Source organism: Macrosteles quadrilineatus, unplaced genomic scaffold (genome assembly GCF_028750875.1).
Source record: "Macrosteles quadrilineatus isolate MER2022 unplaced genomic scaffold, UCM_ALF_1.0 Scaffold_3__2_contigs__length_128488019, whole genome shotgun sequence".
Classification (NCBI taxonomy): Eukaryota; Metazoa; Arthropoda; class Insecta; order Hemiptera; family Cicadellidae; genus Macrosteles; species Macrosteles quadrilineatus.
Window position 1 is genome coordinate 27,428,825 of NW_026542596.1, and position 26,955 is coordinate 27,455,779.

Below are 26,955 nucleotides of genomic sequence, written 5' to 3' on the forward strand. Positions count from 1 at the left end.
TTTCTACAGCTGCGGCTTTGATAAGACAAGAAATTAAAAACCGAGTGTATGATGACTCGTCTTACCCTAGTGTTGAAAATATAAGATCAGGGGGGAAAGAAGTTGTAAGGGAAAAATTGCAATTCGATGTATGAGTAATTCTTTGCTTCAAATCATGATAATGCAATTATTTTGTTCAAAAATAACATCCAATACAATTGTTACGTACATATACAATTTATTTCATGCTTTTTAAATACAAAGGATAGAAATAAATTTTATTAACTGTACATGGGTTTTGTTTCGGTTGTATTTTTAGCAAATCCCTTATATAGGGAATAAGCTATTACCGTAGGTCTCATGGTAAGACCTATACCCGGGACTTTTTCATTTTCAGGCCCTCAGAAGCCGAAAACACCCTCCGCCATTCAAATTCATAAATAAAATGTAAAATTTAAAATCATATACAGTATATATATATGAGTCTGTTAGCGTGATAACTCAAGCAAAAATGATCCGATTTTTATGAAATTGGATACAAACGTAACAATTTACGTTTATTCGAACGAGTTTGCGAACCAGCATGATTGGACTATGGGAATAGGGGTTTATGGGAGTTTTTATGGGGTAAAAGTTGGTTATTCCCATTTCCCCCCTAAAACCACAAAATATTACAATTTCTTTCCAAACCATTTTGTAGAGCTTAAAAAAATAAATTATTTTGTATATTGGAGCAACGTTGTACGCATAACGGTTATGGAGATAATTCATAAAAATTAAAATTTAAAATTCCCATTTTATTCTTTAAACTAGCTGTTTGCCCGTTCTACGTACGGGAATCTTGTAGTAAGTTGAAACCTTATATTCAGAACAGGAGTTGGTTTGCATATTTAGTGTGCATTTTTCCAGATATGCTGGCAAAACTATTACTGTATAGGAATACATATAAACCTTCGCAAATACAATATCTGACAGTTTCAAAGCCAAAACGAATGCTTCGCAATTAAATGTCACCCGATCGTGTTAGTCCATATTTTATGTCTAATGATAAAAGGAATTGCTTTATAGATCTATGAGGCATAGCCCTAAGGTAGGCCTGTAATTGAAAGTTACTTTTCCCACTGGTTAAAAGTAGTTAAAAAACTACCTCAACCTACTGCACACTTTATTCGGGTTGAAATTTTCATTAACAAAGGTGCTCGTGTCTTTTCCAAGAAACACTGAGAAATAAGGACATTAATGCGTTACCAACAGACATACACACACAATAGCAGAATTGAATTAAGGGATTTGCTACGCTTTAACCAAAGCAAATTACAAACAAAATAATTATTTGAAAGTTTTGATAGTGTCATCAAATGTTATGATAATCGTTTTTAGGCCTAATCAAACTGTAAAATTTGTCACACACAATAGCAGAATTGAATTAGGGGATTTGCTACGCTTTAACCAAAGCAAATTACAAACAAAATAATTATTTGAAAGTTTTGATAGTGTCATCAAATGTTATGATAATCGTTTTTAGGCCTAATCAAACTGTAAAATTTGTGTAAATCCGTTGGCAAATATATAAATAAGTAAATAAATACACAGTCCACAAAAAATGTATTCGTTAACAACGCCAAGTTTTAAAAAATTCATGATGGTTTGCTAAAAAATCTTTTAATAATGTTTTATCATTTCATAGCATAAACTAACATTTTGGAGTCCAGACAGAAAACGCAAAAATTATACAGTAGGACATCAATTAAATTTAATAAGAAATAAGGTGCAGCACTAACGATAACTATAGTTGTAAATAGTGATGTGTTTCTACATAAAAATGATTCTTACTGCTACCACCGGTTCTAAGGAAAAGTAGCAGTACCATAAACCAACGTTTACATTTAAGAAAAGAACTATAGTACTTACAACCAATTCAAACTGCCCTTCTAATCAAACTGTTTTATATAGGTGTTAATCCGTTGGCAAATATATAAATAAATAAATACACAGGCCACAAAACATGTAACATGTAACGTTAACAACGTAAAGCTTTAAAACTCACTATAGTTTGCTAAAAAAAAACTTTCACTTGATGTGGTGCAGTACCGAAGTTATTAATCTCCATTGGTTTTAAATGTATTTTAAGTTTTCGAGAATCAAAGTTATTTCCCATTAATAGCAGTACCTGGGGACCGAGCTTTGCTCGGGGAAAATTATTAGTTTACTCTGAAAAGTATTGCAAATACATTAATCCACTCCCAATCTCCACACTGCTCACCTTCACTACTTACTTACTTCACCACTCCCTACGTCGTGGACCTGTTTGCCCTCCATCCCTATACCATTTCAGAATTGAAGATACATAAATGCCACAGACAGTTCCCACACTCTGCACTGCTAGCATTACTACTTCCTACACCATTTCCTACGTCATGGAAATGATTTCCTCCCTTCTCGTAGTATTTTAGGATTGTAGATACCTTAATGTAATTCCCATAAACAGTTCCCAGACTCCAGACTGCTCACCTTTACTACTTCCTTCACCATTTCCTACGTCGCAGACCTGTTTCTCTCCCTTCAAATGACATTTTAGGATTGCAGATACCCTAATCTAATCGTCATTAACAGTTCCAACACTCCGGGCTGCTTGGCTTTACTACTTCCTTTACCTCTTCCTGCGTCGCAGACCTGTTTCTCTCCATTTCCATAGCATTTTAGGATTGTAGATACCTTAATCTAATTGTCATAAACATTTCCCACACTCCGGACTGCTCACCTTTACTACTTCCTTCACCACTTCCTATGTCGCAGACCTCTTTCCATCCCTTCCCATAGGATTTTAGGATTGTAGATTCCTTAATCTAATCGTCATAAACAGTTCCCACACTCCGGACTGCTCGCCTTTACTACTTCCTTCACCACTTCCTACGTCGCGGACCCGATTCCCTCCCTTCCCATAGCATTTTAGGATTGTAGATAACTTTATCTAATCGTTATTAACAGTTCCCACACTCCGGACTGCTCACCTTTACTACTTCCTTCACCACTTCCTACGTCGTGAACCTGTTTCCCTCCATTCCCATAGCATTTTAGGATTGTAGATTCCTTAATCTAATTGTCATAAACAGTTTTCACACTCTAGACTGCTCGCCTTTACTACTTCCTTCACCACTTCCTACGTCGCGGACCTCTTTCCATCCCTTCCCATAGGATTTTAGGATTGCAGATTCCTTAATCTAATCGTCATAAACAGTTTCCACACTCCAGACTGCTCGCCTTTACTACTTCCTTCACCACTTCCCACGTCGCGGACCTGATTCCCTCCATTCCCATAGCATTTTAGGATTGTAGATACCTTAATCTAATCGTCATTAACATTTCCCACACTCCGGACTGCTCACATTTACTACTTCCTTCACCACTTCCTATGTCGTGGACCTGTTTTGCTCCCTTTCCATAGCATTTAAGGATTGCAGATACCGTAATCTAATCGTCATAAACAGATCCCACACTCCACACTGCTACCCTTGACTATAGAATCGAGTAATCTTCAGTATAATCTTTGCTCAAGAGTAACAACTGATGTTTTTCCTTTTGTACTGTATTTTGTTTTGCTAGTATACTGTGGATAGACAAATTACAAGTCTTTTGTTTATTTTTTCCTTGTTATTTAATTCAGCCAACCCATAAGAATTGTTGTAAGAATTGTTTTTATCTAGCAACCCATAAGACTAATGTTAAAAAAATGTGATTTTCAGTTTCATTTTTCTACGTAATTAGATTTTTGTTGGCAGTTCTAATTGCAGTTAACTCGTTTTTAGGCCAGAAATAAACTATATACAACATTTGAAGAAAATCGTCGGAGCCGTTTTCGAGATCTTGGTGCAAGCATACATACATACATACATACATACATACATACATACAAGCAAACTTTGCTCGTATTAGAGTATAGGATTATTTGTAAGCAACTTTCAATGTTAACATATTAATGACAGTTTGAAGAAACCACCTTTATCCAAACAAAGGTTTCTTATGTAAAAGATTACGTAATCTCTCTCTAAACGATAATTGGTACATATATCTAGCAAACATTCGGAGGAAATGTGACAAAAAACGCACAAATCTGGGGTTTTGGACGTTTGTAGTTTTACTTCCTAAGTAGGAAAAGTACCGATATCGTTGTCGAAATGTAAGTAGTAAAAACCAAAAGTGACACATTGGAAAAGCGAGTTTAACATCCACGATCACCCAGTCACCCACTGCAGTTGTGATTTTTTACTTTGCACTTTACACAACTGTCCTTGAAGCGCCGTCAATGAGTGGAAACCTTTTTTGTAAGGCACAACGTTTTTAATCTCACTTGGTTTGGATGTGCTAACAAAACTTGATCGGAAATGGTTGCGGTATTTGTAAACAACTTTTACTGTAAACATATCAGTGACAGCTAGAAGTGGCCAGGTTTTTATAGCCAAAGACACTCTCACCAATCCAGTAAATACAGACAAATGATTAGAACCTTGATCGGTACTCTAGTTTTCTAGGAGTAGGCCGCGTAAAATGACATTTTGGCGTTACAGACGCAACCACAGAATGGACAGACAAACAGACTAACAGACAAACAGACATACAGACAGAAATTGAGATAAGACTCGTTTCGGCTTTCTTAGGCTATGAAACGTAAAAATAACCAAAAACTGCATGATTCTAAGCAATGTACAGACAAAACTGTAATTTTATTTATATAGATAACTGTTGTAGTTTGCTTGTTCATAGAAATATTTTAATCAAAATGTATTTATTTTATAAAAAGCTATCAACATTTCAATAAAAGAACACTGTTCAATACCTTGGCTGTAGCAGCAAACCTAATTGTCCATTAAAAAAATCTGATCAAGAAATAATTCTGACGATTTTAAGGGAATGTTTTAGTAAATATCGAGCCAGGTTAATGAAAATTTCCATAGTCGCAGGTTTGCTGCGGTGGGGTATGGAGATAATGCAATAATGTACCTTAAGGAAAAAAAACACTCTCCATATTACAACAATGATAGTATTGCAACGCCGCGCCAGCCCCACTTAGCTCACTCATTGAGTATGCATACTGCATTACACCATCTAAATCTCGCAAGATTTTCATAAAAGTAAGTACTATTATACATCATTTTAAAGCTAATGAAAGCAGCTACAACTTTTGTTTTAAACATATTTTCATAAAACGTCAGCGAAAAAGGTTAAGGCGAAAAAATAAAATTATATGTTCAAAAATATATAAATCTTTACATTTGTATACAAATAACTAACAAACGGTAACAGCTACGACGAAAGTTAACGGAACAGGATTGTAGGAAATTTTATAACAAAGACAATGAAACTAATTACAATTCAATATGTCGTTTAACAATCGAGAAAAACGTGATTTACGAAACCCTTACACTTTATATGTTTAGGGGGGCACAGGGGGGGAAGCAAGAGGGGTGGGAGCGGGGACTTTTGGCTGAACACTTGTCTAAATGGTAATAGTCGATGGGCAAAAAATCAGCCTTTCACTAATTACTTCCGACACAATCCCTTTATTGACTGGGCTAAACAGCACTGTTAAGGACTCTGTGATGTTGCTACTGTTTGAAAATTATGAAGTCAAAACATAGATCATGTTGAAGATTTAAACGGGTCTGCACATTTAACCATTTTGTCACATTATGCAAACAATAATGCTTGATTGTAACATAAAACAGCTCAAAGATATAGTTTTGGGTAATTTTAGTGAGCAGTGCATTTAGCGAATTTCACATAAACAATAATAATAAGCTATTTATTACCTATTTAGCTATTTATTACCTATTTAGCTATTTATTATTATATTAGGTCTCATGGTAAGACCTAGACCCTGGACGATTTCCTTCAACAACAATTTTATTTGTTCTGAGGTACCGAGATTCCAAAAACACCCTCCGTTCAAATTGATATATATATATAACAATAACGCAAGCAATGATTATCCGATTTTGACAAAATCCTATACAAACGTGTAAACCTACGTTTATTCAAACGAATTTGCGAACCAGCATGATCGAACTATGGGAAAGGGCGTCTATGGGAGGTTTTATGGGGTAAAAATAAGTTTTTCTCCATTTTTGACTTTAAAAACATTAAATTTCACCATTTTTTCCAAACAATTTGGAAGACATGTTTTTGATAACAAACTTTCAACTGGTTTTGATGAGATACCCATGACAATATTAAAGCATGCTTGCTATCAGTTAGTGAAACCTCTTGTGCATTTAATTAACTCATCTTTTGTTAGTGGATTATTTCCTTCTAAATTAAAAATTGCTAAAGTTATTCCTCTTTATAAAAACAATGATTCTAAAAAAATAACCAATTACCGTCCTCTTTCGCTATTACCTACCATTTCAAAAATATATGAGAAAGCAGTTTACATACAACTGACGAATTATCTGGAAACGTATTCTTTACATGATACTAATCAGCATGGCTTCAGATCAGGAAGATCAGTTACAACTGCAGCAATAGATTTTATAGAATCAGTAATACACTCTCTTGACAAAGGTGAAACAACAGTTGGCATATTTTTAGACTTAAGTAAGGCTTTTGACAGTGTGTCACATACAATTCTTTTAGATAAAATCAGAAGTCTGGGCATTGATGGCAATTCGTTTGAATGGTTTAGATCATACATGTCTAATAGATATCAATACGTTGAAATTAAAAATTTGACAAATAACAGAGGGTAATCTCAAGATCTTCTCCTCTTACAGAGATTCACCATGGGGTACCCCAAGGATCTTATTTCTCATTTATATTAGGGATCTGTCAATTCCATTTTCAACTAGTTTACACAGTAGTAATATCTGCCTGTATGCTGATGATGTCACTTTTAAAATCAGCAATTCATCTTTATCAAATTTAGAAAATCATTGTTCTGATACTTTAAATATACTAAATACTTTTTTAAATTCTCATCAGCTCTTGTTAAATTTAAGCAAAAGTAATTTTATGGTTTTTACAACAGAAAAAAGAAAACAAAGCCTGTAATTCAATTTCAAAATAATAAATTGGAAGAAATCCCCACAACAAGGTTTTTAGGATTAATTGTTGACAAAAATCTTACATAGAATAAGCATGTTGACCAGGTAGTCAACAAAATTACTTCTGGTATCCATGCTATTAATAGAATGTCAAAATTTTGCTTAATAGAAACATTAAAGATTCTTTATTTTGCTTTTATCGAATCATCAATATCTTTTGGCTTAAGTATTTATGGCTGTACCTCTAAGCAAAACCTGGACAGAATTATTACTCTTCAAAAAAGTGCAATCAGAATTATGTTAAATTTAGAATGGGATAAGTCAGCTCGTCAATATTTTTCAAAATTGGGAATAATGACTGTGTATAGTATTTATGTTTTTCATACAATTTTACACACAAAAAAACTTTCTAATGCTAATTTGGTCCCAAAACTTGGTGATAGTCATAATTATTTTACCCGGAACAGAAATTAAATTGCTGTCAGTGTCCATAATTTGGAGCTCTTTAACAAAAAAACCACCTGTGCAGGGAAAAGGTTTTTGGACAAACTCCCAGCTGAGGTGAGGAATATTGATAATATTTCCAGATTTTAAAATAAACTGAAACATTTGTTGACTGATAAAACACTTTATGGTTTCGATGAATTGTAATTTTAGTTTGATTTAGTTTTAAGCCTAGTGACGCCATTCAATGTATGCGACTGTATACCATATGAATAAAGATATTTTTTCATTTAATTTCATTTCATTCAAGACTACAAGATCGCGCCACTCATCCTACACTAATCTCCATTCATACCTTGGCTTAAAATACCTACCTTCGTATGGCCGCTATTTCAGTGAAAAGTATTAAAATTATTACCTGCCCACCTCTTGTAAACACGGCTTATACAACGTGCCGCTATAAGCACACTAGCGCTTGTAGACGAGATTCAACAAACTAATTTCCCGGGCTATACTCGGGCTTAGGTTTTAAAGTGTTATTTTTTATCTTGGATAAAAGCTAATTATCGCAGAGCAAAAAAATGATTGTGTGTCTGCCCATGTTAATCAACCATCTAGTGTTGGAATTGGGACATCAAGTGTTGATACTACATTATGCAGTTATTTTTAACCCTTAAAGTTGGCTGACTTAAATGGAACAAACACACAACTAAATTGTCTAAGGATAACTCTGAGTATAGTTACTGTACTTTTTTTCTCCAAGAAAATGAATTAGTTAAATATTAAAATTATTCACTGCATTTTCACTTTAAATGGTGTATTTACTATTTATTGAAGCGTTTATTTGAAGTGTCGACCGAGCCATTGTCCTGTTCTATGCTTCGATCAGGTACCTCAACATATAACCCTAAACTAGGTATAATGATGTGTGTGTGTGTGTGTGTATGTAGTTGTTCCTGCCGGGAGAGAGTGTGCATGACCTGATGGAGTTGAACATGACCTGTAGCAGCCACATCTCCGCCCTGGTAGACCTGAGGTGGTGTCTAGTGTCTGGGGAACACTGCGGCACGGCTTCACTACACAGTATCTCGCTATCCTTACTTACTTACTTACTTACTTACTCCCTCGACGTCGTTGACCAGCTCTTGCTGGATAGACTGAGTCAAAATAAAAATAATAATAATATTTATATACATATTTACAAGTTTGGCGGCAGGTTAGACGCAAATTTATAAAACTCATCTATGGAGTACAAGGGCCTTGCCATTAGCCACTCCCTCAGTTCGTTTTTGAAAACTGAGGCCTCAAGGTTTTTAAAGTACAGTGGCAGTCGGTTGTACATCCTAATTGCCAACATAGGAAAGCTGTCCTTTTTTTTGTTTAGTCTGCAGAAAGGGATATCAAGGTTGGATTTTGACCTTGTATTGTGATCATGTTGGTCTTCTCTCAATGCAAGACTAGAGATGTTGGTCCTTACGTTGTTTAGGGTGATTAGAATGTACTGGCTGTATACTGTAAGGATATTGAGTTTACTAAAAAGAGGTCTGCAATGTTCGTGGTAGTCAGCGGACGAAATAAGTCTGACTACCTTCTTTTGTAACAAAAGTATATCCTTACATCCAGCTGCATGGCCCCAAACCTCCAACCCATAGCTGAGATGGCTGTGGAACAAAGCAAAGTAGACAGTCAGTAGGTATTGCTTTGTCAGCATAGGTTTGAGCTTCCTAAAGAGATGCAATGTCCTCGATAGCTTGGTGCATACTTTCATGGTATGTTTTTCCCAGGTGAGTTTGGGGTCGATTATGAAGCCTAATAATTTTACTTCAGGCAGGTTATCAGGGATGGGATTCCGAGCTAGACTGCAGGTCATGTGTTGCGTTTTGCTTTCATTTAGGCAAAGCTTATTTGCTTTGAACCACGTCTTGGTTTTCTCGAAGGACTGTACAGCCTTGACCCTGGCTTCCTCAGGAGTGCTTGCATCTGCAAAGATAGTCGTGTCGTCCGCAAAAAGCAAGACGTTGCCTAACTGCCCGAGGTCGTTCACCATCACCAAGAATAGCACAGGGCCCAACACACAGATCCCTGGGGCACGCCATGTTTAACCGGCAATGGTTGTGAATTTGCCCCTTTTACTGCCATGATCTGTTTTCGATTTAGGAGGTAGGATTTAAAGGCAAGCAGTGCTGGCCCCCCAATGCCATACCGGTATAGATGTAACTTTTCTAGCAGTTGAATGTGGGAGGCGCAATCAAAAGCTTTGCTTAAGTCAGCTAGGGTGAGTGCAACTGAATTCCCCTCTTCGAAAGCATTGACTACCTTAGTGACAAGTTTAAGAACTGCAGTAGTTGTGGTTCTACCGCTCCTAAAACCATACTGTGAGTCACTAAACAGACCATTTGTTTCAAAGTGTTGAACAAGCTGTGTTTTCATTATAGTCTCATAAATCTTTGCAAACATAGGCACTATGGAAATCGGTCGATAGCTTCCTACATCTTCAGGGTTGCCCTTTTTAAAAATGGGTACTGTTTTAGAAACTTTTAAGGCATCAGGGAAAACCCCATGGGACATACAAAGATTAAGTACTTTTGCTAGGGGATCAGCAATAATGTCCGCAACATGTTTCAGTACAATGATGTTTAAGCCATAAATATCCTGACTAGTTGTGTTCTTGAATTGTTTGATTATTTTAATGACATTTTGAGGCGTTACATAAGCCCAGTTATCTAGAGAGTTTATAATAGGCTTGTCCGGTATTTTAGTTGCAGTATTTACATCACTGTCAGGGTTTACTGAGTCAACAATTTTGTCAATTTCCCCCAGAATATGTTCATTGAATTCATCAGGATTTGCGGGGCATTTAAGAGTTGGGGTTGGCTTAGAAACACGATTTACCAAATTCCATGCCGCCTTGCACGGATTTTTCGCAGCTTCAATCTCAGTCATGTTTGCAAGTTTCTTTGCCTCGTCCACCTTTACTCTATACAACCTCTTACTTCTAATGTACAAGCTTAAGTACCTATTTTTATCTATTACCTCAACAGCATGCTTATGTCTATCGTTAAAAGCCAATACGAGTTTCCTCAGTTGATCTAGGTCAGGTGTGTACCATGACTTACCACATATTAGCTTACTCTTAGTAGTTGGTGAAGGTTTAGGCTTAAGCTTAGGCTTACGTCTAGGCACTATTTTTTGAGGAAAGACCTGGTCAAAACAGTCCATAAAAATACTAAAAAAGGAGTCAAAAGCTGTCATTGGGTCATTGGTCTGAATTTCCGCATTCCAGTCTTTACTTAATAGAGATAGCCTAAGATAACCAAACTTATCTTCACAAACAGGTCTTATAATTTTGCTGTACTTAGTAAACCAGGGTAAAAAATCAGAGTTACTCACCCATTGAGTGGGAACATCCAGGATTACCGGGCAGTGATCAGCCACTATCGAGTCAGCGACAGAAGTCATTCAGGTCCTGGTGTCAAGCGAAGTTGCAAAAGTATCCAAGCGGTACAGGGCCACGTGTAGGAGATCGATTTGTCACAAATAGTCCATGACTTTTTAGCAGAAAATCGAGTCTATGCGTTCTTATTTCATCTTGATTTAGATAGATATTAAAATCACCACCCAGTATTATTGGAGTTTTGAACAAAGTCAGCCACATTAAGCATCGGTCCAAATTTGAAAAGAAAGTTTCAATATTCCCACTAGGGGCTCTATATACAGATATTACTAAGAGTGAGAGGTCAACCAGTTCCACTCCTGTAAGTTCAAAGTCTGTTTCGGAACAGAATGCACTTAAATTAATATGCTTGTATTTGATGGTGTTATTGAGATTATTGCTACACCACCATTCTTACGATTTGTTCTATAAAGGCCGCTCGCCAGTGACATTGAGTTTATCTCACAATAAAATTCAGCCTCATTCTCTTCTAGCCAATGTTCACTCAGACATAGAACATCAGGAGACACGTCATTTATAAATAAAGATAGCAGATTTATTTTAGTCCTAAGGCACTGCACATTCACACAAGCCAGCCTAAGCTCACTTTGACTTAATCTAGGCCTAGGCCTACCCTCCAAATTTCTATTAGTCTCAGCAGAAGGTAGGTTTAAGTTGCCTGTCCTTGGGCATGCTGGACATCGTGCGCATGTCTCCCATCAACTGGGGTCAGTTGTAACACTTGTCATTTCAACCAACATTTTTATAATTTTTTTAAGTAATGGTGTATTTTTTATGAATAAGGTCTGAGGCAAGTTTTTTGACACAAGCTTAATTTTAGCCTCGTTCAGAAAATGAGGGTTAAAAATACACTTTCACGTTGTGTAATTTATATTTTTGTCATACTACCATTCTTTAAGCTAAATACAGTATACATATATCATGAAATGTAAATTTATTACATTGTTTACCTTTATAGATTAGCTCAAAAAATGGTTTCCTGACTCCAGCTTGCCATGGGGAAAAGGCAGCTACTTAAGTCCCACAACACTCGTATTGAGAACATACAGTTTCGTTTTAGTATGAAACAAATACCTACATAAAATAATCCTTGGTTGCTATAATTTTACTTGATTTATTCCCTTTGCGGTCGAATGGCGAGAATAGGTCGCCGCCCGCCATTTTCCCGACTGCTCTAATGGCAAACTATAATCGGCGAAAATGGGAACAAAATTCGACCTCAAAGGGTTAATGGTTGAACCATCTTCAAGCCCCTTCATTTGAAAGTCGTCCATGAGGATCGATAAAAAAAACTAATATACAAGTGGGCTCAGCTTGACTTGAAAATAAAATCAAGTTGCTTAGACAACTCTAATCTGAGTAAACTGATGACTGTGTCTAACTGTCGCAGAGGTGATGATCAACAGCAGCAAGGTGGAGCCTCAGCAAGAGTTTACCAGTCAGGTAGGCCAGAGTCTGCTGCTGGCCGTCAACCTGATCAACTCCCTATCATGGCCACTGCGGGAGCTAGAGCTGGATGTTCACTGTTCAGTTCTTCCAGGACCACCAGGGGCCCATTTCATAATAAAGTACAAACTAATATTATTAGTAAATCAGCTGATCGCCCAATGCAAATCTTATGGAAATTACAAGTTACAAGTTGTAACTTGTAACTTGTATTTTATTATGAAATGGGCCCCAGAACGGCGCCACCAACTACCAGCTGGACACAAGGATAGCTTGCTCCGGCGCCACCTGTGTCCAACTCCAACTGGACGAGGTAAGGGACGGATGAAGGTTGAGTCATAGCTTTGAGAAATTCCAATAGCTTCACCCAGTTTTAGAATACAAATAAAAATAGTTAAATTGAGCCGCCAAAAGTGTTGATGTTAATTACTGATGTTTGTTGAACACGCTGACATTTAACCAAGTTGAATTGGAAGACGTATGGTACTTAACTAACCTTATTGTAAACAACAGTATCTTGTGTCACATCGCATATCATTGTACCAACAGCAGTTACTATGTGAGCAGTTATAACTAACTTCTGTTTTAATTTTCTACAACCAGTCCATTAACATAGTATATCTAGGTAAGTATCCAAAATTTAGTATGAGGCTTGACAAGTAATTGATCAGAATGATTAAATATGGTAACGAAGGAACTATGATAAGGATAAAAATTGGGTGAAGCAACTAGGGGTAAAGAAGTGAAGAGGTGTGAATTATGTGATTAATAATGCATGGTGTTATCAGTAATTGTGGGGAAACAAGTTAAATGTATCTGTCAATATGTTTAGTTTTGGATTTTGTTTTGATGTATAGTTTTTTTTTAAATATAAGTTGTTCTTTCAGGTAGCAGAGTTAGGCCAGGCATACCACGAATGTATAGTGGTTTTCCTCACTCCAGGCCAGTACAAGGTCAACATCCAGTGCACTTCCAAGGAAAAGCATATATGGAAACTAATACCTCCACTAGTCATACAAGTCACAAGGGTATAATATTTGGTTTGTTTTTTTGTATGTATAAATATTTGTATAGCGTTAACATTATTTATTAACATATACTCTCATAACTTTTCTGAAGCTATCCATGTTTGATATTTATCCCAATTTATACCGTTATTTTTTTTACTTTGAAATTTATATTGGGTAAGAAACTCACTATGCTAATTATTGGGAAATGACCATTTAATATCTTGTATAGACCACGTCAATCTTGCTTTCAGTTCATATAAGTTTTGACGAAATTCAAAACATCATAGAAAGATGGATACAGAAACATTTTGTACGTATTTTCTTCTATAACAAAGATTGGGACATCAACTTAAGTATTTAGAGGTAGTCAGGTAGTTTGTCACAATGAAGGCTAAATAACTAACCAAGGCTAAATAAATAAGCTGCTTGATGAAATAGTCCTTTGCAACTATCTACGGCCTGCAAACACTTCACCTCATTAAAAATCCTCAGTGTAAGCGTGTTCCCCTACTTTATCACAGCTTCCTTCAAACTTTTTTAATTTAAAAAGATACTTAATGCATACAAAGAACCTAGAACTAGACTTTCTACCCCCATGTTAAAATTTTTTCTTGTTTTCTAACCAAAATTTACATAGATGTGAGCCACCAATAAATTGTGCTGATCTAAATTACTAATTCCTGTTGAATACACAAACTTTTTTCCAAGTGACTAAGAGCCTTATTATGCGCGGCCACTCGAGTGGCGCGCGACAGGCCACTTTTAGCGGGCCATGTTATCATATGGAGCTTATTAAGCGACGCGACTGCGGTGGCGAGGCACGTGACAGTCCCCGCGACTGGCCACACCAGTCGCGCACCCTCGCTACTAGTCGCGAGCCCACGCGACTGTCGCACCACCAGCGGGCCATGTTATCATATGCTGTTTACGCGCAGCCACAGTCGCGGGCCACAGCGGACCCTACTCTCTGCCCTCGCCTCAGTCCTGATTTTGTTTCAACATTTTATTATATTAATTATATTATCTATATATTAATAAATATTGGTTTTATTTTCCGAGTCGATTAGGCTCTTCTACCTGACCAATTTTCATAAATTTAGGTCTTAAATTAAAAGTATTCACGAACTGATTTGCCACCAAGTATCATCATTCATGTATCTACTGTATTTCTCGGCAAAAAATAAATAAATCCAATTTTTTCAAATTCTTACTTCAATTAAAGCGGTATTGCGCCAGTTCTCATTACATTGTCCTAGGCCTATATGTTTTGGTCTAAGAACCTTCAGTGAAATTCCAGCTTTAATTTTGAGCTGTTGATTATTAAAATTGGACGTACGTGAAGCACGCTACTGAATCACGAATCAACAATAATTATTATTATTTAAACACTTAACTGCAATCAATGATACGTAGGTAACTTCATTTTTTATTTAAGCTATTCTACATCTATTGGTCTTAAAATAGGCTACCCTTCAAATCGAAGGCTTTCATTTGAGATGATTACCATTAATCAATTATTACCATTATTGTGAATACTATGTTGACCCGGGCAACGCCGAGTTTTGCTGCTAATATTGAATTAATTAATATTATGATTAAATCAAGTCAAAACCATTATAATATTGAATTTAAGGTAATTGCTTGTCTCTCCTTAGCTGAAATAAAATTATTAATTTTTTTATGCGATACAGATAAGTCTCTACGTTTACGACGCTTAAGTAAAAGTAAAATAAATAGTTCAGCTTCTTTACTTATTCAATCTGAGAAACTACATTTATGTCTGTAAAAATTCGGTCAGTCGCGTGGCCTCGCCACACCTGTCGCTACCCCAAGCCACACCTGTGGCTACCCCAAGCGACTGGCAGTCGCGGTCGCGCGCGACTCGAGTGGCCGCGCATAATAAGGCTCTTATTGTAAGCTATAGCATTTGTTGTGACCCATTTAGCTATGTCAGCAACAAAAATTAAGGTAGAAAATAGAATGTTAGACACTAGCACATTCTGTGACTGGCTTACACAACTAAGTTCTTTTTTAGTGAAAAATTGATGACAGCTGTCAGGAGTCGTCTACTTCTGTATCCAATAGTCAATAGCAATAGTCAATGAAAAAACCCATTGTAAGAGATATGAAAAGCAAACCTACTTTATATCTCTTGTTGAATTTTCTTGAAAATGGAAATTGCTACAAGAAAAGATATCATCATAATCACCAGCAATCAAATATTTTTGAATGGGATATCAGTCCAAAATACCGATGAACCAGATTGCATGTAAGTAAATTTGTACACAATATTGCATAGTTTATTAATTAACTTTTACTGAATATCAAACAACAATTTCCCCAAAACAAACTAAACTTTATTTCCCATATACTCTATTTACAGTTGATATAGCAAACTTCGTCCAACAGTTGTTTAATCGAACCAGAATGTTGGTGAGTAGCGAATGTCCACATTGTAAGCTCCATTGTACTCCAAGACTTGTGTGGCTGCTATCTTGTATTCTGCAGGTCGAGGAAGTGGTACTGGATATCCCCAAGTAGATTCTATGTCATTTGGAACATCAAATGTCAAGAAAATCTCTTCTTCTTCATCCTACAACAGCGAAAATAAATATCATGAGCATTAATAATCACTTAAATGCCTTAATAGTTTGAGAAAATCTTAATGGTAGTTATATTTTCCAATTACTTTACCCTTCTGGCCTTGATCCATTAACTCGACCTTGTAATGAGATCATAGTTATTGGTTCTATGTTTGGTAATAATAATCTTTAAATACTTTGTCATGATACAACACCATGAAACAACACCACTTATTTATTTTTGTTTTTAATTTACATTACATCACTAAAAGTTGCATTGGTATATTGATTGATTCCATTGTTGTAAATCTTGGACAGCTAGGGTTTCCAAAAGAAAAAAAAAATACATAGTTAGTTCAGATTGTAAATAGTTATTTGTGCAACTAGTGAGAAAAGTGAGCAATTGACTTACTCGAGAGAAATCCTTACTCACGAGCCGTAGGCGAGTGAGGAATTGTTTCTCGAGTGAGGCAATTGTACTTTGAACTCGAGTTGCACATTATACTTTTCCTAGAGTTACCATAAAACCATAATTTGTTACCATAATTTGTGAAGAAACATAACCTATTTTTACACAGAAGTGAACTTTTAATATAACATTTAATGTGAAGTGACAAATACAACAGTACAACAGCTGACCAGCTGATTTACAGCCGATGCTGCCAACGTATTTCACGCGCATACGACGTTACCTGCATGTTACGCGCTCACTATTTCGTGCCTTCACGTTGCAAATCTGGAGTGAGACAAAGTAATTAGAGTGAGACAATGTTAACATTGTCTCACTGATGAGCGAATTGGCCACTTTGCTTTCTCAAATCAGTGAGAGAACATGTACATTGTTAGGTAACTGTAGGAAAAATACATTGTTTGTTCAGATTGTAAAAAATATGAATCATTACAAATTTATTTATTTTGATGGAATTTCTGTCAATTGTTTTAAAACCAAAACTACAGTTTCAGTATTAGTCTGCGAACCATCCAATCTTAATCTCGGAGGGTGTTGTGTTTTGAATCTTCTGGGCTTTCTTACTCTAAATTATTTCAACTTTAAAACTATTTTGCATTATTGGTTTTAGCTTTTAGTTTTGTTCAAGGAAAGGCTCTAGGCCAGGATTTTGAAATGTAGAATGAAGGGGATCGCAGCTAGCTTACCTAAAGACCTACCTAAGAAGCACGGGTAGGCCATTGAACACAGGGAAGAGACATAAAACACACAATATTTGTTGTAATGTCTAACTTACATATTCACATTGCCTGCCTAATTTGTTATAACATATGGTTTATGTTATATTTCTATATTGTTATGAGTTTGTTTATAGTTGACATTCAGTTGTTGTTGCATTCTGTATTCTATCTTATTCCCAATTAAATTAGTTTCATGTTAACTAACTGCCTAAATTATTTTATATAATCAGAGTAATTACCGCTGCAGCTCAACTCTGCTATTTCTACAACATCAATATTCCCTTTGTTTTACAATTCAATAACCCTTTTAAAAATAGTTTTGTTCAAGGAAAGTTGATAATAGTAATATTAATATATTTAATTGACAAGGGTGCGGTACAACGATGTAGGCTTACAACAAGCCTAATTGGTAACCACGACAATGTGTAGTGTGAATCTATGAGTGTCGTCTGATTCGTCTGGTTCCGAGTTACCTAGTATATGTTCGGCCTTTTCCATATGAGTCACTTAGTGAGTCTATTCATAAGACCAAGTGAATCTGAATTAATTTTTGCATCTTTTCTATTAACATATGTGAGTCCTGGGTTTTCATAGTTTTAAGTTGTAAGCAAACTGATTGTGAACGAGCTTTGCTCATCTACACTCCTCTCACTCGACTCAGCGATGACACAGAGCTTTTATACGGTTAGTCTTCCTAAGGTTTTTACAGTTTAAAGTTATTTTTTCCCTTTTGTATAAATAATATGGTTCTAGTGCAAGTTGACAAGATGGATTAATTACTTATAAGTTGCCCCTCTAATCGGGTAACTACTTTTTGCATATTCTTACTCTTTGCGAGTGTGTCCACCAATAGCTTGTTTTAAAATTAAAATAATTTGTTATGTTCATAAAATGAGGGAAAAAATAATAAAAATGGAATTATGAGATCCCTAAATAATCAGTAGAGTTTTAAGGGTTAAATTGTTCACATTATACCTTCCACAAAGATTTGTGGCGGCTGAAGGATTAGGACGGTCGGGTGGTGTCCCAGCCCCTAAATTAGCCTTCGCTCGGCTGCTCTGGGTTTTGACAATGAGTCAGCCACCGGGCTTAATGCATAGTTGGTAAAATGTTTGTATATCACCATAATGTGTATTAAATAACGTCATTTTTGTAACCTGCATCAAATAACAAGAACATTGAGCCCAAACACAAAATAATTGCGATGATATTAGGCATACCACGACACGAAAACTGTCTATTATTTTGAAACCAAATGTATACTTAATATCGTCACAATTATTTCGTGTTTGGGCTCAATGTTCTTGTTATTTGGCGCAGGTTACAAAACTGGCGTTATTTAATACACTTTATGGTGATATACAAAAATTCTTCCAACTATGCATTGATCCTAGTGGGAGACTCATGGTCAAAACCCAGAGCAGTCGAGTGAGGGCTAATTTAGAGGCTGAGACACCACCCGACCGTCCTAATCCCTCAGCCGCCACGAATCTTTGCGGAAGGTATAGTTTATAGATACTTTGTATTTTGCCATAAATCAATCGTTTTTATTTTATTTCCAAACCTGGGTGAATTCATTTGTAAAGTAGAAAGGTTTCCCAATCTTCTGTCGCAGGAGTGAGTCCAGCTTGGGATCTGAGATGCCAGACTCTGATGGAGTTATAGATGAGGAGTTGCTGAGCACAGCTAGTATAAGATGTGTCCTAAACATTCAGAAAACAGAGTCATAAACAAGATAGAGCAAAATATTTTTAAGATTAATAATAAAATGTAGTTGAACTAGACGAATGCTTTCTACATTGTTGAATAAATCGGACCAGTCTTCTGTTTTCAAAAGTATTTTTCTATATAAATAGCACATAGAAATAATTGATGGAATCAGAAAGTTGTCAAGCAAATTCCGTTTATTGTATGTTAAAGTGTAGACTGCTGTAGATCTTTTAGATCTTTTGAATTTGGATTAACCCTCCGAGTGTTATTTGTCGCTGCAGCGACTCACAAACACTTTATAAGTTGTGTATTATTCCAGCTTCAAGAACGAATTATTAATAAACTAGTTTACCTTGTGGTTGCCAGATTCTTGAAATGTGTAGATATCTTGCTCGATGTACATTTCGCTACATGTGTAGCATCGTCAGGAGCACAGTTTGTCACATTAGGCTATTTAACACAACACTATTTACAAATATTTACATTTTCGGTCGGATGACGATTTACGGTAAAGTCATAGGAACACAGCGCGCGAACGCGTGCGCGGACTGGAGGCACTACATGTGTCACTATTTGACTGACAACTGGCTTGAGGAGGTATGTTTGGGGAGGTTCGGTCAGGGGATGGGGGTGAGTTTACGATGTTAGAGCTTTCTCTTCTTGGACTGCGACATTGCCAAGTCTCTGCGCTGTTGCCACATTGATCTTCTAGATGGTTTATAAGTTTGAAAATTATTGAATTGTTGTAATCTTCTTTTTTGTTTAACAGGGTGTCTGCATTTGAACTATGGGTATGTTTATATACAGGGTGTTGAAAATGTCTGGAACCAACATTATATCTGGTGAGTGGTTAAAGAAAAACAACTGATATTCTGTGTACGGATATACTATGGTTTTACCTATCTTTTGGTGCCTTGTGAAATTTTTTACCACTTATAGGGAACGTCCTGTGGAGGATGCAGTAAAAAATTTTAACGGAAGCCTATAGTAAATGATACATCATTTTAAAGGCCATTTATTTCTGAGTAAGGAACCGCAAGTTTCATCTCAAAAGGACCACCCTAGCAAAAATGGCGACTGTTTGAAATTTAAAAACCCACTTATAGGGAACGTCCTGTGGAGGATGCAGTAAAAAGCTTTGAAGGAAGCCTATGGTAAATGATACATCATTTTAAAGGCCATTTTCTTCTGAGTAAGGAGCCGCAAGTTTCATCTCAAACGGACCACCCTAGCGAAAATGGCGCCTGTTTGAAGGTTTTGAAAATAATTGAAAGCTTAATTGGTATTTCTGTTAAAAATAAGTTTAGTAAAACAACACAAACAATTTAGTTAAATGTTTTTTCAGTCATTTTTCAGTTCACCACGTGATAAACTACTATACTTCGTAACTGGCTTGTAATAGCATTTAAAGGAAACAAATACGGACCATTTAAATATAGCAACGTTTTTAAATTTCAAACAGTCGCCATTTTTGCTAGGGTGGTCCTTTTGAGATGAAACTTGTGGCTCCTTACTCAGAAAAAAATGGCCTTTAAAATGATGTATCATTTACCATAGGCTTCCATTAAAACTTTTTACTGCATCCTCCACAGGACGTTCCCTATAAGTGGTAAAAAATGTCATAAGGCACCAAAAGATAGGTAAAACCATAGTATATCCGTACACAAAATATCAGTTGTTTTTCTTTAACCACTCACCAGATATAATGTTGGTTCCAGACATTTTCAACACCCTGTATGCAGCTTTCTTGGACTTTCGCTATTGACTTAGAATTTGTGCGTTTGAGGATTGTTAATGATTCTGGAAATGAGATGTGGTGATTCTGATTACTTTTCAGGTGTTTGGCGACTAATGATTCTGGATTGGCGTAGTGGCTGGCACTATGTTCTTTGAATCGCTGTTTAAATGATCTGTTAGTATAGCCAATGTATTCTTTTTGACATGGTGGTGCACATGTTATTTTATATACGCCTTTTTCTTGTTCTATTGGGATGTCAGTTTTCTCAGCTATTCTGTAGTTTGGGACGGGATTTGTTTTGACTCTGTATGCTGGTTTATGTCCTGCATTGTTGAAGACTTTTCCAATTTTCTCTGTTATTCGATCTGTATAGTTGATTGGTATATATTTAGTTCGTTCTATTGTCTTTTCGTCATCTATGATGTCTGTTGGAGGGTTAGGTTTTAGTTTCTTTAGTATTTTATTAATCATTTTATCGATAATATGAGGGTCGTATCCATTGTTAATTGCTATATTTTCTATTATTTGTTTTTCTTTGGTGTACTCGGCTTGGTTGAGGTTGTAGTTCAGTAACCTATATACTAGAGATCTGAAAGCTGCCATTTTTTGGTTGTAAGGGTGATTTGAGTTGGCCGGGATTACAAGATCGGTTTGGGTGGCTTTCTCCGGAGGTCTGTCTCTAAGCGCTATTCATTTTAGTTCCGAAAATATTGTAGCAGACAGCTGACGTGCGTATTTGTAAACAGCTTGGTTAACCTCGGACCGATGACTGATGTGTTTTATTACGTTTATCATTGTTTTAGTGTTAAAAATCAAAAGTAGTGATATACGTGGTGCATTATAAGAAGGTTTAAGCGATTTTGAAGGGCTGGTTGATGATCCCGAAGAAGTAGGTAGTAATATTGATGTAAATTATCAGCCAGATTCCTAGCTATGGTTAGGATATGCATTCTTAGCTAAACGCTATGTACTGAAATCTGTTTTTTGCCCATAACTTATTTATTTGCAAATCTACTTCCTTATATTATTATATATTTGTAATCCTCATAAAATTTAGAACAAAGTGGCTATTTTCAAATATATATAGGCCTATAATGTATACAATTTCATTGAGCGCAAACCTATTTTTTTTTTTGAAAATTTTCCAAAATATTTTTTTTACCTAAAAATTTTTTTGAAACAAACGTTCCTTATGTTCTATGTATAATATTGAAGCCCATGATTTTCCAAACAAAATGGTATATAGAACAGTATAATTAACATTGTTTTCAAGCTTCTCAGATCCGTTTTAATAAAACCTTGCAAATGAGCAATAAATAGGCAGACATTAAGGCCAAAACAAGGGACACTCGGAGGGTTAATAGAGAAACAGTCAATTCTTCTACTTGGATTAAATTGTATCAAATGGATTCTTGAAAATTGAATACTAACTAAACTAACAACAAAGAAAAAAAGAAAAATACAGACTGTCACAAGTGTCAGTAGTTGTTCTGACAAACCAAACATCACTGAAAACAATAAACTCAGAACTATTAATCATTAGAACTATATATAGCTAATCTCACCCATAGAAGCTTGAGGCTAATGTTGTCTAAGCAAACGGAGGGCTACAAGGGCATATTAGTTGATAAATGCTTTAGAAAACTTAATTTACTAAAAAGATGGAAGTAAGGTTATATTTAAAAGTAAATAACTTCTTGATTATCATCGTACCTGTAGTTAAATTTGCTAAAAGTACTGTACATAAAAATATGTCTAATAACACTTGTAATAATAAATTCACTGACACTGTTGACTAACAAGATGGTAAATACTAAATGACACATTCACCTATTGGGTCTGAGGATGATTGAGTGTCCAATCGAAATCGATCACCAGTTACTATGTTTTATATGTCTTGTGAGTCAACAGTAAGTGTAAATATATTATTACAAGTGTTATTAGACATACACCGTGTCCCAAAAAAAACTGAACAATTTTATTTACTTATAAAAAGTTTATTAACAATCACACGATAAACTAATTACATTTTAACTGACACAAATATTACTAAGTTTTGTTTGATATCATATGTGTTAATGATTTTCAACATGTTTGCCATTGTTGGCAAAAAGATAGTCAATACGGCTGTCCAATTCAGCCCACAATCTATGGCGCATTTCGTCAGTAATGTTAGTAAAGGCTGCATTTATTCTTTGCCTCAATTCTCAGACATTCTGTCTTATAAACTTATAATTTTGACAAATTTAACTCATATGCTGCACAGCGAACAGACTTTCGAGGGTCGTGAAGAAATAATTGTTGCACGTTTTCAATCAATTCATTTTGGATTTTTGGCCTACCTTTACCTTTTAAATGTTGTAAGCTTCCAGTTAACATAAATTTGTCATACCAGGCTCGAATGCTGTTCCGTGATGGAGGACGTCGACCATAGCGTCTAAATGTTCTTTGCACTGCAATATCTGACTTACTTTCAATGTACCACTCAACACATTGCGCTTTCTCTCGTGCGTTCATGGTGCCTGCTTAATGACAGGACAATGTTTTTAAATTTTAAGTTTCAAGCGACAACAATGAATTAGCTGATAGTTACAATTGATATTGAACAAAACTTCATGAGCACAGTTATCATATGATCACCTTCAAAGTAGACTAGGTATGCCTGGACGTATTATATAACAATTTAAAATTGTTCAGTTTTTTTTTTGGACACGGTGTATTTTTATGTACTTTCATTAAAAGTAAAGTAGTTTATTGTATTATTTCAACAGCATTTTTGCCCCAAATAATAGTGACGTAACTTTATTTTTTATAATAATCATTAAATTGAACAAAGATTGTAGATCTCTTGAACAAACATTAGAGTAAGTAAAATGGCTGCAATGCACTGACTTACTTGATTAATGGTGTGTAAATTTGAGAGTTGTTGACCTCTTGAAGTTTATCCTGAGGTAACCAAGAGTTCTCGGATGAGGTTCCAACCGCGAAAGGGGTTTGGTCTGCAGTAGGAACAACGACACTTGGAAGGATCGTTAGAGGCAAGTTTGGTGGAGCTGTAGAAGCTACCAGAGACTGGGAAGGACCCAGACCCACAGTTTTGGCGTTCACACTAACATAGTATGTTGAAGCTGGGTGTAGTCCTGACACCTACGATTGCACATTTTTTAAATTATTACAAATAAAGTGTTCAGTGATCCAAAGATCAGTCAACCTTAAGGGGATTCGCTACCTACTGAAAATGTTCAAAATTCTGGAACTTTGTTTTTTTGAACTAAATTTTTATTTAGATTTTCCTCTACGAGAAAAACCTGACAATTTGATGTAAACATACATATTTCACGGAGAGAAAAACATTTCAAGTTGAGCGTGCATACACTTTTTTGACAAAATAATCATTTTAGGTCGGTTTACAATCCTGACTAAGCTCAATAATGTGTGGCTTAGCTGGCAGGAGAGGCCCACCTTAAATAAACGGTGTTTGGCTTGGGTGGAAGTTGACGGCATTATTGAGTTTAAATTGCACATAACACCTGTTTTGCAAGGACACCATAGAGGAGGAGGACACACTTTTTTGCTTTATTTTAGGTTGAAAATGGACATATCGTGTTCAGCAATAACATGACATCACATAAAAAATAATAAAATCAGTAGAAAAAATGTAAGCGCTGATTCCCACAACTTTAAAAATTCCATTTTTCAGTGTACAAAATTTGATATTCCAAACACACTACTTGAGCAACAGTTCTGAAATTTTGTTCATGACTTTTGAATATAAAAGTCTAAAAAAAACATACTATAAAACCATTAGGTAAAATAAGTTTTTATTTACAAATTAACAAAAAATCAAATAAATTCTTAACATTTGATACTATTTAAAAAATATTAAAGTTAAACTCAGACATATGTGTAGTACATTAATTTTTAGTTTAAGACCAAGGATATAATTCAAGACCAAGATAATTAAAACAGGACATATGGTACTAAGTTATATAAATTTTAAGAATTATAAAAAAACTTTAATTTTCAGCTAATAAATTTTACTGACCATATACTGTAGTGAGATGTATACATTTTTTACTACATTCCTTTAATACCGAAACCCCGGTCTGACAGTCCCACGGGAATTTTTACAAACGCATGTTTGCAACACTGTTTACTTAGGGGATTCCATTCCCCCCAATACCTTCCCCCCTTTTCCTCCCATACCGGTTGATATATTGTTTGTTCATTTTGCGTGGGTGCCGTGACCTTGTCAGGTTGTCTGTTCATGACATGCCCGTCTCAGAAGCCCAGCGTTAGTGTATTTTAAAGCGGGGTCTCACAGGCCCAGGATTTCGGATAGCGTCAGCCTGGGTAGGGTTTCGGTATTATCATAGATGAAAAGAAGTAGACACAGATACCCCACGAGATAGGGAAGTCGCGAACGCCGTATTTGAGCTAGTGCAGTCGCTGTTTTGGCGTTTCAGGCCCGCAGCGTTGCCAATTCGTGCAGCGCAGGGACGGCGGATACTCCCAGATTCCCACGGAGTGAGAGAGACAGAGAATGAATGGCAGTGGCGCGCAGCAGTAGGCCTATGCATCGTAGCGGTAGCGTAGCGGCCCTCTACAGTTGACACACCTGATACGACTTGTGTCCATAGCATCTGAGCTACTCACTCCGAATATAAATATGAAATCGATTAAGTTCATTGTTTAATTTACATTTCAGCCTGCATACGAGAAATATGTCTCGATTTAGATTGTAAAAGCATTATAAAGGAAACTCGCGTTTTTAACAACTAACTAACTATTTTTATATTCGTAAATCTTACTGTATCATGATTTTATGAAACATAAAAATGTTTATAACATTTGAACCATTTGATAATTTAGACATTTAAAACCAGGGCTAAATCATGAATATTAGTAATTTTACTTGCAATATCAAAACATTTTGGTATAGACAACAAACAAAATGCAAAGTTTTCAATTTATGTTAATCAATCAAGCTTTAAACCGTACCACTATTGGAACGACTGTATAAGTTACTAGGCCTACTTATTTACAGAATATTTATTATGAACAACAAAAGAGGAGTATTTAAGAAAAAAAATCACGTCAAACTACAAGAATAGACAGACAAACAACAAACAAAATAATTGAAAACTAAACCATTATTTTGTGTAACAATGTATATACAAATACAATATAAATTAAACAATAAAAAATTAAACATAGTTGTTACAGGGTCCTTTCAAATTAACTATGAATAAAAAATAGTTTAGAATCTGTACACGCAATGAAACAGCTTACTAATTTGTAAAAGTTATTTAAAGGATATTAGTTAATAGTTATAGACAACAAAGAAAATAATTGTTAAATTAATTGGAAACTGCACTACGGGTAATTTCCATTGATAGTATAGTCCTCGAACCATAAAAACAGCTGCCTGTTTTGCGATTTCTGGGCCACGATTTAAACGTCCTGTGTCTTGAAAACCTTCAAGCTTTTGAAGCATAGATAAAATTTATCTATGCTTGAATGAAGTCATATTTTCGGGTATACTCTTAGCCCTTTTTTATATACAGGGTGATTGATATAAGTGTGCCAGCTATTTTATTCGAAAGCTATAAGGGATATAACAAAATGTTAAACTGTAAATGCCTTGGATTTTTTATTTTTTAAATTTGATGGTCAAGTTGAAAAAATAATTAAAGCCGCCACGTTTCCAATATGACCGCTAACTTTGATTTTTCTTATGGAAGACCCTATATTTTAGGATTGTTTTGGAAAGTAAATGCAATTAAAACTGTTTTTATTCTTGGCATTTTTTCTCTAAAGCTACTTACTCGTTTTAGGAGTTACAACGTGTTAAAGAAAAAATGACTTGCGGTGTTCATTCTGCATCATGTATCTCCTAACCTAAACTACTACGTTTAGACCAAAAATGCAAAAAGTAAAAACATCTTTAAATTGCATCTAGATTCAAAAATACCATAACATGCATAACAGATATTGATTCCATTGTTTCAAAAATGGCAGGGAAATTTCAAAACATGAAAACGGTGTACGTTATGGTCTGTTTAGAATATAGATGCAATTCTAAGATCATTTACTCTTTGAATTTTCGCTTCAAACGTACTCGTAAACAACTTCAAACGTACGTAGTAGGTTCATTTCCTCAAACTGTGTAATTGATTTAGGGAGTATTTTTTAATTTTGTATCCCCTCCCCGTTGAAAATCATGGGTATAGTGGATATTTATTTATGTTTTAACTAGTTTGATGATAGGGACATAAGTTCCTAAAAAGCTCAAAATGTAAAACAACTTATTATAATATCTAAAAGAAAACTAAGAATTAACTTTTTTTTCAAGATGGATATCTTT

At 35.5% G+C, this 26,955-nt stretch overlaps 1 protein-coding gene across 2 annotated transcripts in view; it reads right to left on the reverse strand.

Annotated features, from left to right (window-relative positions):
• Window positions 1–15,644: 15,644 nt before the first annotated feature.
• The window catches only part of LOC128990329 (tenascin-like), a 201,177-nt gene continuing 189,866 nt past the window's right edge, over window positions 15,645–26,955 (reverse strand). For both annotated transcript variants that reach the window (XM_054412665.1, XM_054412664.1), the window contains 3 exons: window positions 23,485–23,735; window positions 18,705–18,843; window positions 15,645–15,963 (listed from right to left, as the gene is read on the reverse strand). In XM_054412665.1, the coding sequence (XP_054268640.1) occupies window positions 15,784–15,963; window positions 18,705–18,843; window positions 23,485–23,735 (570 nt within the window). In that variant the 3' untranslated portion in view covers window positions 15,645–15,783. The remainder of the gene's footprint in view (window positions 15,964–18,704; window positions 18,844–23,484; window positions 23,736–26,955) is intronic.